General features: G+C 36.5%; 1 protein-coding gene across 1 annotated transcript; it reads right to left on the bottom strand.

Moving 5' to 3' along the window:
- Positions 1 to 3,253: 3,253 nt before the first annotated feature.
- Positions 3,254 to 14,293, bottom strand: LOC127429045 (rho-related GTP-binding protein RhoG-like). The gene is made up of 2 exons (XM_051677792.1): positions 14,130 to 14,293; positions 3,254 to 6,947 (listed from the first exon to the last, which is right to left on the bottom strand). Exon 2 carries the CDS (start codon positions 6,914 to 6,916, stop codon positions 6,341 to 6,343), a length of 576 nt encoding a protein of 191 aa, XP_051533752.1. The 5' UTR covers positions 6,917 to 6,947; positions 14,130 to 14,293; the 3' UTR covers positions 3,254 to 6,340.
- Positions 14,294 to 16,811: the final 2,518 nt, after the last annotated feature.

Genomic DNA, 16,811 nt, shown 5'->3' with positions numbered 1-16,811 from the left:
GTGACCATGGATCATTTCTTAAAGGGACAGTTCACCCAACAATGAAAATTCCATCATCTTTTCTCAGCCTCATTCTGAACATTCATTCCATCTTTTTCTCATACAAAGAAAGCAAATGGTGACTGAGGCTAACATTCAGCCCAAAATCTTCTTTTGTGTTCCACAGAAGAAAGACATACAGGTTTGGAACAACATGAGGGTGAGTAAATAATGACAGAATTTACCTTTTTGGGTGAACTACCCTTTTAAGATAGCATGTACATATTTACAAAATGAATATAATGCTAAAACAAAGCTTCTATGATTTTAATTGGAGTTATGTTGAAATGTTTTCAATCTTTTAAGTCTTTCTTACACTTTTACTTCTTCATTTCAAACCCTTGTGTGTCTTAAGAGGATGAAGTTCATGAGTTGTGAAAGTAACAGTGATATGTTGCAGCTAACTGTCAGTACAATCAGGCTTCAGTCAAAACTTCATGCAGACGTAAGCAAACAAACACCTCCGAAGACAAAGAGTCATTGTTGGCACTAGGGAAACAAGCAGAGGTACCAGGAGCTAATTTCACTGTCAAATGAGAGTGGTCAGTCAGCAGAGAGTGGGGCAAACGCTGGTCATGCTGGGAAAAGCATTGATAATGAACATTACTAGTTGCTAATGACTTTCATGAATGTTTTATCTCAGAATATATAGTCCAACTCCTATTCCATGCAGAGTAGATACGCGTAAACAGACGAAACCAAAACGTAAAGTAGTTCCAAAACTGATGTTGCAAGTGAGAGAGTGGAAGTGGACAGGATGGCTGGTAAGAGTTTAAATCAAGCTGCATGCCAAATGAGGAGTGTGCTGTTTATTTATTCACATAAATGGAAACGGATAAAGGAGGCGTACATGCTGAAGAGCAGTAAAGGAAATCCCTTTTTTTAGCATTCCTGATGGTCGAAACCTGGGCTGACCAGCTCTGACCATTTTTACACACAAAAGTTAGCATAACCAGAACTGAGTTGGAAAATTCTTATGAATCCCTTATTTGCAAAAAAGGCAAGTTTGGCACATTTGTAAACTTATGTTTACTCATGATTTTCAAACTCATATGTAACAGTTTAACTACAGATTCAGGTACTTTAAATGTACACCGATCAGCCACAACATTAAAACCACCTGCCTAATATTGTGTAGGTCCGCCAATACGCATCTCCAAATAGCATTCTGAGATGCTGTTCTTCTCACCACAATTGTACAGAGCGGTTATCTGAGTCATTGTAGACTTTGGCAGTTCAAACTAGTCTGGCCATTCTCTGTTGATCTCTCTCATCAACAAGGCATTTCCATCCACAGAACTGCCCCTCACTGGATGTTTTTTTGTTTTTTGCCATCATTCTGAGTAAATTCTAGAGACTGTTATGTGTGAAAATCCCAGGAGATCAGCAGTTACAGAAATACTCAAACCAGCCCGTCTTGCATCAACAATCATGCCATGGTCTAAATCACCGAGTTCACATTTTTTCCCCATTCTGATGGTTGATGTGAACATTAACTGAAGTTCCTGACCCGTATCTGCATGATTTTATGCACTGCTGCCACAAGATTGGCTGATTAGATAATCACATGGATGATTATTGGTGACAGATGGGCTGGTTTGAGTATTTCTGTAACTGCTGATCTCCTGAGATTTTCACATTTAAAATCTTAATATGAATCCACACATGAATCCAGCTTTTAAATTTGAGTGTGAAAAATTGCAGATGGCAGCCCAAAAATGCCCCAGAGTTTAAGAGGTTAAAGACACCTAATATAAACTGGGTCCCACTTTTGTTTGAAAATGCATTGATTTAACTGTATTTATGCATACTTTGGAATACAATGATGTTAGGAAACTAAAAACAATTTTCAAACAAAAAAGGGATTAGTGTGGATGTGGCCTTAAAGTGTAAATAAAGGTTTCACTTAGAACCAAAAAAAGGGTTTTACAGCCTGATGTAGGAGAACCTTAAAGTTCAATATTAGGCTGGGTATCGAAACAGGTTTCCTGATATGACTATATTCTGATTCAGTTGTATGTCCATTTTGCTTGCATATAAAACAAATTCTCTCTGCACCTAATGCAATATCTTGGTACATTATGAAAAAAAAAATTACATTAACAATAGCACCCAAACTATGCAGTTCAATTGATATTTATTTAACAGATATAATAAGCAACACACCCAAAACTGAAGTAAACTTTTTAAGATTTTGAGAATCCCCAAGAACCCTATACAACCAAAAATGGTCCTTTTTTTAAAAAATTTTCTCCCCTTTTCTCCCCAGTTTGGAATGCCCAATTCCTAATGCACTGTAAGTCCTTGTGGTGGCGTAGTGACTCCGGATCCAGGTGGCGGAGGACGAATCTCAGTTGCCTCCATGTCTGAGACTGTCAATCCGCACATCTTCTCACGTGGCTTGTTGAGCGCGTTACCGCGGAGACCTAGCGTGTGTGAAGGCTTCACGCTGTTCTCCGCGGCATCCACGCACAACTCGCCACATGCCCCACCAAGAGCGAGAGCCACATTATAGCGACCACGAGGAGGTTATCCCATGTGACTTTACCCTCCCTAGCAACCGGGCCAATTTGTTTGCTTAGGAGACCTGGCTGGAGTCACTCAGCACACCCTGTATTCAAACTCGTGACTCCAGGGGTGGTAGTCAGCGTCAATATTTGCTGAGCTACACAGGCCCCCACAAAAATTGTTCTTGATAAGAAGAGTGTTCTTTGCCAAACCAAATGAGCTTCACAAAACCTTTAAGGAAACTTTTAAAAGTGTATTTGAAAAACCTTCCAATGAACTATGACTTGACTGAACAGCTCTAGTGTAATCACTACCTAGGAAAAAGCTTCAGGCATTCTTTTATTTTTTATTTTTTTGTGATTCTGTGTTTGTGTGTGTGAGAGAGGGACCACTCAACAGAGAGAAGCAGATATCAAGTTCTGTCCATTTCTCCTCCCTATCAGTCAGATTTATATAGCAGAACGTCTATATAAATATATTATAACTGCTTCCTCTTTTAGTCTGTATAAATTAGTATGGCTGGGTGAAGTAGCTAAAAGGGTTAAATTCTGTTTTAAATTTAGTTTAACAGACATTAGAAGTTATTTGCTCATTTACAGAATTAGATAGTCAAGGAAATTAGAAGGCTGGGCAGTGTGTAAAGAAATCGGAAGTTGGTTAAAAACTGTGAAACATTGCTTCAAATAAATGAAGTTCAGAAAACTAGTTGTTTTATTTTTTTTTTATTTAAAACTGTAGAACTGTAAAAAAAATCAAGCTTTGAACTTTATTTGGCAACAATTTTTTCAATTCATGTGCATAAATTACAAATTGATAAATATTTAATATAAAACGGACATCAAACATAGCATGAGAGGGAATAACAGGTAAAATAGACATGGTGTAATAGAAGTCACAGGTTATCGATTTTGGTTAGTTAGACAAAACTGCACATTAGAAGACAACAATTAAAATGTTATTTGTGTTATTTATTTATTTTTTTTACATTTCATTTATTCATTTGGCAGACACTTTCATCCAAAGCAACTTGCAGTGCATTTAAAGTATACATTTAAATATTATATTCTTCTGACAACATGCCAAAGTCACAGTCAGAGATGTTGATAAAAAACAGTTTGCCTTTACTCAGACAGGACACTGTTTATCTGTGACACTGTGAGGTCTGCACTGCATCCTGCTTCATGGAGCTGCGTGCCTTTATTTTTGTCTTCATTGCTAAACAAACAAATTACTATCCTATAGCATCCTCACACAACTCTCAGCTAAATGACTCAATGCTTGGAAATGATTGCTTTCACATGATAGTGGGATTTCTTGGACATTAATGGCCAGTTTTCTTGGACAAGAGCACACTTACAGATTGTGCAAAACATGTCATGACTAACTTGATCACTTTCATGCACAATTAAGTGTTTTTGTCTGTATGGCTCCTTTGCTATCAATGTTTTAAGGAGACTCTAGCACATTGTTTACTGCAGCATAGTTATCAGAAGGATGATAAGTGTACTTACAGTTACATAGGACACACTGTGATCTTAAATTTCTGTGAACATTTGATCAAAAAAGAAGGGGCATCAAGTATTTTATCACCCGCAGCAGGGCATACACTTTTGGTATTGGGCTCACTACAAAAAAATAATTTTCTCATCAGTGATTTGAAAAAAATCCTTAAAACACCATGAATATACTTGAGAAACAAAATTGTATAAGTTATTTTATTGTTTTAAGCATAAATCTCACTAACTTTGGTTAGATTTATGCTTAAAACAAGAAGCAAGGACTAAAATACTAATTAAGAAAATTATTTTTTGCTATGCATTACAAAAACATTACAAAAATGGCAGTATCATTAAAAAACTAAGATTTGTAATAATTGTTCTGTCTAAATCAAAATTCAATGGCAGTATTATTTTTTGCATTGTCATACTATCCATGTAAAGCAGTTGGATGCCTAATCAATACATCAAAATGACCTGTAAAATTGTACATTCATCTTATCCACAAAAAAAAAAAAAAAAAGAAAAGAAACAGCTTAAATTATTCTCATTTTGTGCTTGATGAGTCCCTGAGCTTTAAAATGTAAAAACTCAAATGAATTTTTGGTTAACTTAATGGTTCCTTCCTTTACTTTAATGGCTCATTTTGGATTGTGTCTGATTGTGCTAATTAATTCAATTTCATGAGCTGTTCCCTAATCAGTCATCAAGTTAAAAAAGTGCCTTGTTTGCTAATATGATTTCAAAGCCCCGCCCTGGTGCGCTGAGGAAGAAATGAGTGGGGAGTAGAACGCACTATGATGTGTGCCAAGGCCTGTGTTTGCTAAAAGGACTGCCAGACAGTTTTTCCCAACATGAGGAAGTAAAGCTTACAAGCTCCCAGGCAAAAATACCCTCAGATCAGGTGTGTCTAAAGCATGTCATTATAGGTAATCATAAATGTCACTAGTTACACTAAAGGCCTGTTTTCAAGGATGTGTACCCCAATCACAGAACAAGTGCCATGGGTATAAAAGGTTTATTATATTAGTACTAATATATATCAAATTCTCAGATGCTGTTTTTTGAACAGTAAAAAAAAAAAAAAAAAAAAGACTTCCTCAAAGTCAATTAGGCACCAGACACAAAAATAATCTGTTACCTCTTCCTTCGCCGAAGTGTTTTTTCCACATCACGTCTTATATTGTTTTTAAGATTTAGGCTTCACATTTTAATTTCATAACAAATTTCCATCAAATTAAATTGTGTAATCATTTAAATTATTGTGTAAATGAATAAAACTTAAAATATTGAGTTTTTTTTAACATTTTATTTTGTTAAAGTGTACTCAATTAAATTTGATGGAAATTTGTTATGAAATGTAAATGCGTAAATCTTTTTATTTTTATTTTTTTTAATTTATTTTATTAGTGTAGATGGTATCAAACTTTTTTAGAAGTATGCTGAAGTCCTGAAAAGTTTCTTTCACTTTCTTTCACAAAAAAAAAAAAAAAATACTAATGCCAAAGAAATTTTCTGATTTGTTTTCAGACCGAGAAACAGACAGGTAACGTGTCTGTCTGCTTGTCTAGTTCTATGCCTTCAGTGGGGATCTCAATGCATAGTGTAAAACAAAAACATCTATCTTGTTGATAGTTTCCTTAATTACGTATTTCACTCATTTTACAGATTAAACAAATAGTTCACCCAAAAATGAAAATTCTGTCATTATTTACTCACCCACATGTCGCTCAAAACCCGTATGAATTTCTTCAGCTGAACACAGAACCAAACACCTTGTGACATCATGTCACACGTTTAGTCACGAGATGTGATGAGAACCAATGAGGTTTGATGTTATCAACACAGCCAGCATATTTGATTTATGTATTTAATTTCTTAATAAAATTTTATTTGAGAATGAATAACGACTTACATTTTGTTCTATTCATAGCAATTTATTGATAACAAAGTCATCATACCACTTCAGAAGACATGGAACATAGTCCATGAGTTGTATTAATTACTACTATGGTGGTTTTATAGTGTTTTGTTGTTCTTTTCTATTCACTTTACATTAACAAACCTTGTGAAGATTTTTAAATATTTACTTTTTGTGGTTCTTGGAAGAAAGTCATATGGGTTTGGAGCGACATTAGGATGAGTAAATAATTTTTTAAGTGACCTATTCATTTAAGGCTGTGTTTCTTGGTCACATTCACAGAAAACCTACCATTCTCATATTCCATAACATTCCCAAAATTCCGATGCATTCCTCTGTGTAATGTAATTAAAAAACCTCTATCCACTCTGTATTCTCAGAGGAGTACACAGTGCTTCTTGTCCACCACAGGCTGTGGACTGAGGAAGGCACGCACTGCGTCTGCGAACACGTCCTTGATGCCATCCTGGTTAAGTGCCGAACACTCCAGGTATTTGACAGCGTGGATGTGTCGAGCCAGAGCCTGGCCCTGATGCTGCGTGATGGGTGCCTGGTTCTGCTCCTTGAGCTTCTTCAGCACATCTGCGTCATTGCGGAGGTCACTCTTGGTGCCCACCAACAGGATGGGCACACTGGGACAGTGATGTGTCACTTCCGGGTGCCACTTGTGCTTGACGTTCTCATAGGATGGGGGGCTGGAGATGGAGAAGCAGATGATAAAAACGTTGGTCTGTGGGTAGGAGAGTGTACGAAGGCGGTCATACTCTTCCTGGCCCGCTGTGTCCCACAGATTAAGGCTGACAATACGGCCGTCTATGTTGACTTGCGAGCTGTAGTTATCGAACACGGTGGGAATGTATTCTTTGGGGAACGCTCCTGTCGTGTAGGAGATGAGAAGGCAGGTTTTTCCAACTGCTCCGTCCCCCACCACCACACACTTGATGCTCTGCATGATAGAAAGGTGACCACTCAACTTCAGCAGTCTGTGGAGAAACAGACACATAACTCTCTATTAGTGCAGGACATGACAAGTATCTATGGATAGTATCTATAAGCATTTTTCAGAATACATATTGTTTCAAAGCAGCTTTACAGAAAATCATGCCTTAATGTGTTTAAGCCCCAGTGAGCAATCCAAATGAGACTGAAACTTTACATGGATGGATAGGTGATTAGATGAATGAACTGTAGAATAAATAAATGGACAAAGTTGGCTTGGTAAATGGCTGCAGGGGCATATGTGGATTTGTAAACCAGAAATGCAAATTCTCTCATTTACACACACTCAAGATTTTTGGAAGAATATCTCAACTCTAAGTCCATACAATGCAAGTCCACAGGGTCCAAAACTTTGAAGCTCAAAAAAGCACATAAAGGCAGCATAAAAGAAATTTATACGACTCCAGTGGTTAAATCCATATCTTCAGAAGTAGGGCTGCAACTGAGGATTATTTTGATAATAGATTAATCTAACAATTATTAGAACGATTATTCAACTATTCAGCAAATATTGCAACAATTAATCATTAGCGTTTAACTAATTATTTAGCTTGTGCCCCGACTTAAAAGGCTGTATTAAACGTGCTTAATAACAATAAAGAGTACAATATCATCTTTTTAAAATACCTCTATATGACATTCACTGAATTAAAGGGAAAAAAACACTTTTTATTAAGTTTAATTCAGTAAAGAAATTCACTAGAGCAACCATGAGGAGGTTACCCCATGTGACTCTACCCTCCCTAGCAACCGGGACAATTTGGTTGCTTAGGAGACCTAGCTGGAGTCACTCAGCACGCCCTGGATTTGAACTCGTGACTCCAGGAGTGGTAGTCAGCATCTTTACTCGCTGAGCTACCCAGGCCCCCCTCATGTGTCTTCATTAGTTCATGTTGTTAAATGAGATCAAACGACTATTCGACAACTAACAAGTTAGCCCACTTGAGCCTTCTCCCATTCTGTCCATCACTCATTCTCACCACTTCCGGTGCAACAAGTGGAAGGGCTAGGTTTTTAAAACCATCTATGCTTGACAAACTCAGAATCCCATGCTGCATTGCAATGTAAACAATATGTTTGCAAATGTGATTGTTTGTATCATATCATCTTATCTATAATCAATCAATCATTATAAACATCTAAAAATCACAGTATATGTTTGATAATATAGAATTTGTCCTCCAGTGCATTTTCTGTGAAGTGTAAGGTGACTTTTTTTTTATTACACCGCGCATTGAAGAACTCACGCTGGGGGATCCGTCAGTACAGGAGAAACTCTCGCATGAAAATGTTGATCTGTTTCTCACCCACACTTACTGTATCATGTCGCTTCTGAAGACATACATTTAACCACTGGAGTTGTATGGATTACTTTTATGCTGCCTTTATATGCTTTTTTTTTTACATTTATTTTAAAAAAAAAATAATAATAATTTTCACCCAATTTGGAATGCCCAATTCCCAGTGCGCTTTTAAGTCCTCGTGGTCGCGTAGTGATTTGCCTCAATCCGGGTGACGGAGGATGAATACCAGTTGCCTCCACGTCTGAGACCATCAACCTGTGCATCTTATCGCGTGGCTTGTTGAGTGTGTTGCCACGGAGACATAGCACATGTGGAGGCTTCACGCCATCCACACTCAACTCACCACGCGCCCCACTGAGAACGAACCACATTATAGCGACCACGAGGAGGTTACCCCATGTGACTCTACCCTCCCTAGCAACTGGGCCAATTTGGTTGCTTAGGAGACCTGGCTGGAGTCACTCAGCACACCCTGGGATTCAAACTAGCGAACTCCAGGGGTGGTAGCCAGCGTCTTTTACCACTGAGCTACCCAGGCCCCGCCTTTATATGCTTTTTGAGCTTCCAAGTTTTGGATCCTGTTGACTTGCATTGTATGGACCTACAGAGCTGAAATATTCTTCTAAAAATCTTTATACTTTAATCTTGTTTATGTTTTGTAGAAGAAAGAAAGTCATACATATCTGGCATGAGGGTGAGTAAATCATGTGAGAATTTCATTTTTGGGTGAACTATTCCTTTAAATCATACACCTTTGATGAGTGAAAATACAAATTTTGACAAAAGGGGGTGGGGGGGAGGTGTACATTTACATCATACACATGTATGAATTGATCAGTGGGAAGAAAGATTTACACACATACAAAGAGAGGGACAAAAGAAAGAGATAAAAAAGAAAACCTAACTGTTTGTTTTCATGCAAATATGCAGTGGGTTGATGTCATTTGGGCCTTTATGAAGCAATGCTTTGAATATACAGTCACCCTAAACCAGTTCCTTCTACTTCCCCTTGCAGTTCTAGTGATAAGCTGTATACTTTTATTACACACATATACAAATGATTCTCCTCGCACTTGTAAATAAAGGAATAAAAGGCATCACACTGCTTACTTAAAAATACACAAAAACAAAAGGTTGTCCCTCTATCTTTCCTATTCCACTCCAATTGATTATATATATTCTCTGTTGTAAATACTTTATGTAACAGGCCTAAATGAAGGCTTCATATAGCATGTATGAGCTGGAAATTTTCAAAACAAGAAAGATTTGGTTTGAGTCAGTACTTGAGGATAATACAAGTGAGAAAGGGAATGATTAAATACACATATTTGTAAATGTTTGACATTTAAGAAAGCCAGTCCAAGGGAAACATGGGTAACAACAGTGGTTTTTGTGGAAAAAGAGCTGGAAAACTTTTCACATTACACCAGAGATCAGCGTAAAGCACTTTCTAAAATTTTTCAACAGCTGTTTAACAATCAGCTTGTGTTGTTGTCTGTTAATAATTTACATTTTTGATCAATTTTGTTATGTTAAAGGGATAGTTCACCCTCTGTCATTTACTCATCCTCTTGTTGTTCCAAACTCGTATGATTTTCTTTCTTCCATGGAACACAAAAGGAGATGTTAGACAGAACGACTGCCTCAGTCACCATTAGCTTTCATTGTATGGAAAAATGATGCAACTGAAGTAAATGGTGACTGAGGCTTATATTCTGCCAAACATTTACTTTTGTGTCCCATGGAAGAAAGAAAATAATACGGGTTTGGAACAACACAAAAAAATTATGACAGATCGCAGGAGGATGTGTATGTAAACGCGTTCAGCGTGAGCTGCTGATGTAAAAACAGAGACGGTGTGCAACAGCTGAACCCATCCGTGTAGTGCATGGTCATAGAGTGACAATGTTCTGCCTCAAATCCCCACCCCCCCCATCACCTGACGACTGGCAGGGCACAGCGAAACGGTAAGCCCCGGGCCCCAGAGTATCTTAATGTGGCCCTGGTTGTAACTAAAAGCTCTCAGTTCCCTCTTTCTTTCTCACTTATTCCAAGAGTCTGCCAGATGTTTGACCGCCGGAGAAAGGAGTGAGACGGACTCTGCCCAATCTCCAGAGACACTAACAGAGAGAAATACTCTGAGCCCTGCCCTTCTCTGCAAGGCGTTAGCCAATGTGGTTAGTGAACCAAGTGCTCAGTGAAACGACACTGACAGCTCAGTCTGGGTGGAGTCTTCTCGCTTGTCACTCGATCTTGTACAACACAGGCTTCTCATTTAACAATGCTAATGTTTTTTAGAAGAACAGTACAATGGAGAAGAAGAAAAAACCTGTATTCCAGTCCCCAAAATATTTCTGCCATAATTAGAAATTACTAGAGTATTAGCTAAGGTCATACTGTGGGGTACCCAAAGATCTTAGGCCTGAAGTATGTGAAGCTTTTGAAAAAGAATAATGCATGCAAATTATCTACAGTATATAAGCATGCAGAGAATAGACAATCCAAGAGACCACTGGTTTGGCAGCAAAAGAAGAACCTACACTAGATTGCAAAGTATGCAGAAAGAAATTAAAACTAGAAGTGGTCAGCTACATTTATCTGTCACTTACATTCTTTTTGGTTTGTGTAGCAGTTAGCCTTGTTATAAAATATATTTAAACCATTCTTCATTACACATCCCAGCCTCTAATTTAAGGGTTAGTTCACCCAAAAATGACATTTCTGTCATTATTTACTCACCCTAACATATGACTTTCTTCCGTGCAATGCAAAAAGACATGTTAGGCTTAGGTTAGTGTTAATCTTGTCAATCTAATCTCGTTGACAGGTTTTTTTATTTTGTCAACGATAACGAATATGAGACGAAAAAGACACATCATGACGATAATTAAATAATTTTATTAAAGCATACTGTCAACCAAAATATGACGAGAAAAAAATAGTACTGCAAGACATTAACAGTGCAAGATATAAACAAAGAAGAACCATCTGGTTATAGAAGAATATATCAGATATGGTTCATCTAATCCAATAATCCAGTATGTTTCCCTGCTTGAGCTGCATGAGTTGAACACGCTGAACACCGGCAAAATTAACTGCTTTAAATGGGTAAATTACCTCACTTTTAATTACATGAGATTAATCACTATGTTTTAGAGCTGTCAGAATTAACACATTAACGCATGCATTTAATTAAAAAAGTTTAACGCGTTAATGTTTCTTAATTGCGATTAACACATTTGCCGTTAATAGAGTATAAACCAGCATAAACACTGGAAGGGCGGAACTTTTGTAATGTTTCTGCCTGGAGTCATTACACTGACGCACACTTCACAACACACACACACACACAACAGCGCTTCCCTTTCAGTGATACAATGATGGAGAAAGGACCTCTTAAAGCTATTTGAATGTACAAAACAAGTCCAGATGGGACTTGTGATAGAAATAAAGTATTTTTCAGCCTATGTAAGGTGCATTTTAATTACCACACAAGCACGTCAAGTCTTAACTATCACCAAAATGCAGAATGAGACATTTTTGTCTGCAGGCACTTTTCATGTGGAGTTCAAAGCGGCACTTGACAGATAGCCACAATCTACCGGCAGATTAATATTGTGGATGATGAAAGTTTAAGAGATTTAATGCCCATTGTAATGAGAATGCAACCTATGTGTGGACTAGTTCTTTCAATTAGTCAAACTTCCAATTAAACTTCTGGGTACCGTTGAATTTTACTTGAATTGGTGCTATTTTAGTGCAATTCTATCTTTATACTGAGGAAGGCTTTGTTTGGAAAATGTTAATAAAGCATTATAATGCTACATTTTGTTTTGTTTTCTTTCCCAAGATGGAAATAAAAGCATTTTGACTGGAGAAGTACACATAGTATCAAATTTCAGCATTTTCAAAATCTGTGATTAATCGCGTTAACTACAAAAAATAATGCGATTAATCACGATTACAAATTTTAATCAACTGACAGCACTACTATATTTACAACATATATGTAATATAACAACTTACATATGCAGAGACAATTAAGCAATGAACAAGTGAACTTGAACTAAATTATGTGCTACGCTAGTCAAAATATGTGTAACATGCGTTGCGTTACTTGCGTTTTGAATTCGCCATTTCTGTAAAAACACGCTACACGCAATGCAATATCCTAAACTGACTACACATGGAAAAAAATAAAAATAAAATGAAAGCATTAATAATTCAGAATACAGCAGGCTAACTTCTAAAGAGTAGCTAATACTTCATTATATTCATTATATGCTATTATTTCAGGAGCTCAGATTTTCACAAGGAAAGTTGTAAAGCATTTTGTATGTAGCCTATCTTTTATATGTTCAATACATTTTTAAATTAAGAAAATGTTAGTACATTTTTTTCGAAATGTTTGAACATTTGATTAAAGTGTGGTCTGTTACAGTTTGATTATATGCCATTTTAGTCAGAGTAAAATTAATGAATGTGACATGACAAAATATTGACTAATTTTAAATGACATTTTCGTCAAAAGACTAAAACAAAAAACTGTGTAAAAATTAACACTGGGCTTAGTGTTTGTTTCAATGTATGGGGAAAAAAGATGTTGTAAAGTAAATGTTGACTAAGGTTCTCAATAATAATAATATAATAATATATATTTTTGTGTTCCACAGAAGAAAGAAAGTCATACGGGTTTAGATTCTGAAACAACATGAGAGTGAGCTTATTTTTGGTATACTTTAAAACTGAAACTAAAGTTTAATCTACTACACAGTCTTACTGTCAAGATATTCTGCCGAGCACTACCCCAACTAAAAAATGTATTCCTCTGTATTTGCACACCTAAGCATGTGAAAACGAGAGAGGGTTGATCATGGGAACCTGTCACCACAACTTATGACACATCAAGTCATCGACTCACCACAGGAACATGCATCACTGAGGGCCCCTCGTGTCATTCTGGAGATTCAGCTATTTAGTAATGATATTTACACATTAGGAAGTTCACAATAACTGCTCTGAAGGGTTTAGGTTCGCTGCTCTCTCCTCCACTGTGACAGATGAGTGTGAAAGTTCCCGATCACAAATGAGCCATTATGTTTACAGCTAGAATGGACATGCTCGGTACAAATGTGGCAGTGTTCTTAATAGCTAAACCAGTTTCTCACAATGAATGCAAGAAAAGGATTTAATGGACCATGCTCTGGTTCTGAAATAGATAGAGATCTCCACTTCTGCATGGCCCTTTTGGACTTCTTAAAATGAGGATATCTCTCAGTTCCTCATTCCCTGTTGAAATCCCAGTCTTATATTACCTTTTCTCAAAACTTGCATAATCTTCCTTTTGTTTTATGTATGGCAGTATTATGTTTTCATCTTAGCCAATATGTCACAGAAGAACATCTTTCACTGAACCCCATGAAGTTATTTGATAGAATAACAGACATATTATGTTAGTGTAACAGAATGAATACAGAATTCACAGATGTATTCTTTACAAGTGTACTCATTAATCAATATTGTTATTTATAGTTGCCTACGGGACTATATGGGAGTGGCCCCTATTTCTGCTGTCTGGTTTAAAACACCCTCAACTTTCCTCATCAAGTCAATGCTGAAGCATCAAGCACTGGTCGAAGACGAGAGCGATACTTTAAATTTATGGCAAATACCGAACACTGATGTTCCGATTTATAAAGAGCTGTCTGAGCGCAATTTCTCTTCGGTGAACGCGGTCAGAAGTAAATAACACTCGGGGTTAATGCTTCAAGACGCTGTCCAAGAAAAGTTATTGGCTGTATGTCACAGGAGCTAAATAAGATTATTAAACAAATGGCTTTGCACGAATATAATGGGTCTTACCAAACATAGCAGATGCTCTTCTAGACCGTAATCCCGCTGCTGTGAATGTGGGTTGTTGAAGACTGTAGGAAGTGACTGTGTTCACCCCTTAGAGAGGAAGTTAATGTCTTAACGGCATATTTGAGGAAGTTTACTGAAGTAAATGCTGCTATGAAAGTGTTTAAGAGGGCGTAACACCCTGCCTACACTGCATACGCGCGCGAGCGACCACTTTAATCAACGAATTCGCTCGCGTGCAGTGTCAGCTTCACTCATTATAATGAGCGCGTTCGATAGTTTTTGTCGCGTCGTGTCGCTCGGTTGCTGCGTCTGTGATGTAGAACATATGCGTCACAGGGAAATCACACATTTACCAAATGAATACATGTTAGTGAGTGGTAATACTAAACACTTAATTTTTGTCAAAGATGTTTGACGTGCAGCTCTGGGGACATGAGGAAATGACACTATAGTGCATTTTAATAAATTAGCAATTCAATTATTTCAGTTTTGACTATTAGGCCCACAGCAGTGTAACATTATAAATAGATTTATTCTTTTTAACAAGACTATTAAAATGGTAAATTACTGAAACTGAACAGGCACGGTTCCATTTGTAAAGATAGTTAACAACAATAGTTAACATGAACTAACAATGAACACTACTTTTACAGCATTTATTAATCTTGGTAATGTTAATATCAACATATAGTAATACATTTTTAAAATCAAAATTTGTTTATGTTAACATTATTAAATGCACTATGAACTAACATGAACTTACAATGAACAATTGTGTTTTTATTAACTAACATTTACAATGATTAATAAACTGTTAAACATATATATAGTTCATTGTTATTTCATGATACCGTATTCATTATCTAATGTTAATGAATGGAACCTTATTGCAAAATGTTACCATTGAAGATTAGAAATACCATATTTTGTTCTGAGAACTTAAAAGCAGCAGAATTGGAGTTACCCGAGAATATCAAGCTGAATCAGATACACCTCTCTTCTAGTATTAAAGCTGTATGTGTTTGTTATCATGATGATCACAATTTCCACAAAAATTAAAACTGTTATGGTACACTAAAACTCTGGACATTGGTTCCACACAATGAAAATAAGTTTCTTTGATATGAAATGAATGTATGCTCTACTCAAATAATTTGTGTACGTAAAACCTAAATGAATATTTAAATTTGATCTGTTTAAATAACTAAATTCATCCTTGCAGTTTGTTGCAAGCTAGCAACAAACTCATTAGCATATTATATATTTTTATACTGTTTAACAAATATGGTGCTGCTGAAAGTTTACAGATCCCACATCAGTTATTATACTCAGATCCCCCAGTATTTGCTTCATAAGAAAAGCAATAAACACTGATTTTTCAGTAATAATGTATCAATCCTCGACCTTTCCATAAGCTCCACTCTTCTCCACAATGGTAACCTCCAAACAAATTCAACATGACAGAAACTGCTCTAAATTCTAATATAACAGAACATTAACACTAACAAGTCTCTCCTACTCATTTCATTTTGGGTAGAAATACATTAAATTAACAGTTCATTTTAAAATGTACTCTCCCAATCTAGTCCCAAGCAAAGCATCCTGGGAACTGGGGCCATAGCAAGGAATTCTGGGCCCCCTGACGACATATTGGTCTGGGCCCCTTTTATTTGTATATATATTAAAATATGTTTAAAATTTGTTGTGGGCCCCTCTGAACCTGTGGGCTCCTAGAATTGTTACCACCTTTCACCCCATTCACTACAGCCCTGCTGGGAACTGGAAATCCTGTCCCCGGTTTCAGCAATACCATGATGCAACAAATAATGAATAATTAATATTTACTATATTGAAATAAAAATAAATATTATTCACATATTCCCAACACAATTGGATTAAGTGAACATAGATGGATTGTACACAATGAAATTAAATTGAGATCAAATGCTAAAGAATTGTGCTGCATAAGCTCCTTTTAAATAAGTTAATTGAGCAAGCGGTAAAAATCCATTTGAACATTTCATAGCAATGTGATCATATCACATTTTGGTGACTGTGCTGAATATCACTTGGACTTTACACAATATATAATTATGTTCTCATCTCAAACATACATTTATTAAGTTAATTTCAAGTGTACTGGTTTAGCATTGTCAATAAGTATTCAATAGTATTTCCCCTTTTTTTTCAGTGTAAGCTTGCAGAATCTTTGTGTCACTTTATTTTCTTTATTGATGGCATGCAGTGCTTGCTGATGCCATTGGTGGTAATTTTTTGTAAAGACAATCAAAGCCTTATAGTGTCAGCACCATGGAAGGCAGTTGCCTTGATTCTGGGCAATGTGCTAAAACTCAGAACCCTGAACCCTGTCTAGTAAAAGAGAAGGCTGCATATTATTTTGAGTAGAAAATATTATTAAGTCATGTTCCCGTCCAATTAACTTGGGCTACAATCATAACTCCTCTGATAAAGTGTAATTAAGTTAAGAAACACTAGCTTTTGGAAACTAATGTATCAACATTTGTACATTTCAACACATCTAATTAGGTCATGTTAAGTTGATGTGCGTGCATCAGCTTAAACTTCTGCCAGGGAAAATGGGATGGGTTTCTTCATTTTTAGCTGTGCATGGTTAGTTATTTTCTCACCACCAGATGGCTGTGTCATTCTGCTTTTTAAAAC

This window comes from Myxocyprinus asiaticus, chromosome 38 (assembly GCF_019703515.2).
Source record: "Myxocyprinus asiaticus isolate MX2 ecotype Aquarium Trade chromosome 38, UBuf_Myxa_2, whole genome shotgun sequence".
In the NCBI taxonomy this organism is placed as follows: domain Eukaryota; kingdom Metazoa; phylum Chordata; class Actinopteri; order Cypriniformes; family Catostomidae; genus Myxocyprinus; species Myxocyprinus asiaticus.
This window is presented reverse-complemented; position numbering and strand designations above follow the sequence as displayed.

What these genes read in the sequence shown, in the direction of transcription:
- LOC127429045 (XM_051677792.1), bottom strand. Translation starts at nt 6,916, where the DNA reads ATGCAGAGCATCAAGTGTGTGGTGGTGGGGGACGGAGCAGTTGGAAAA.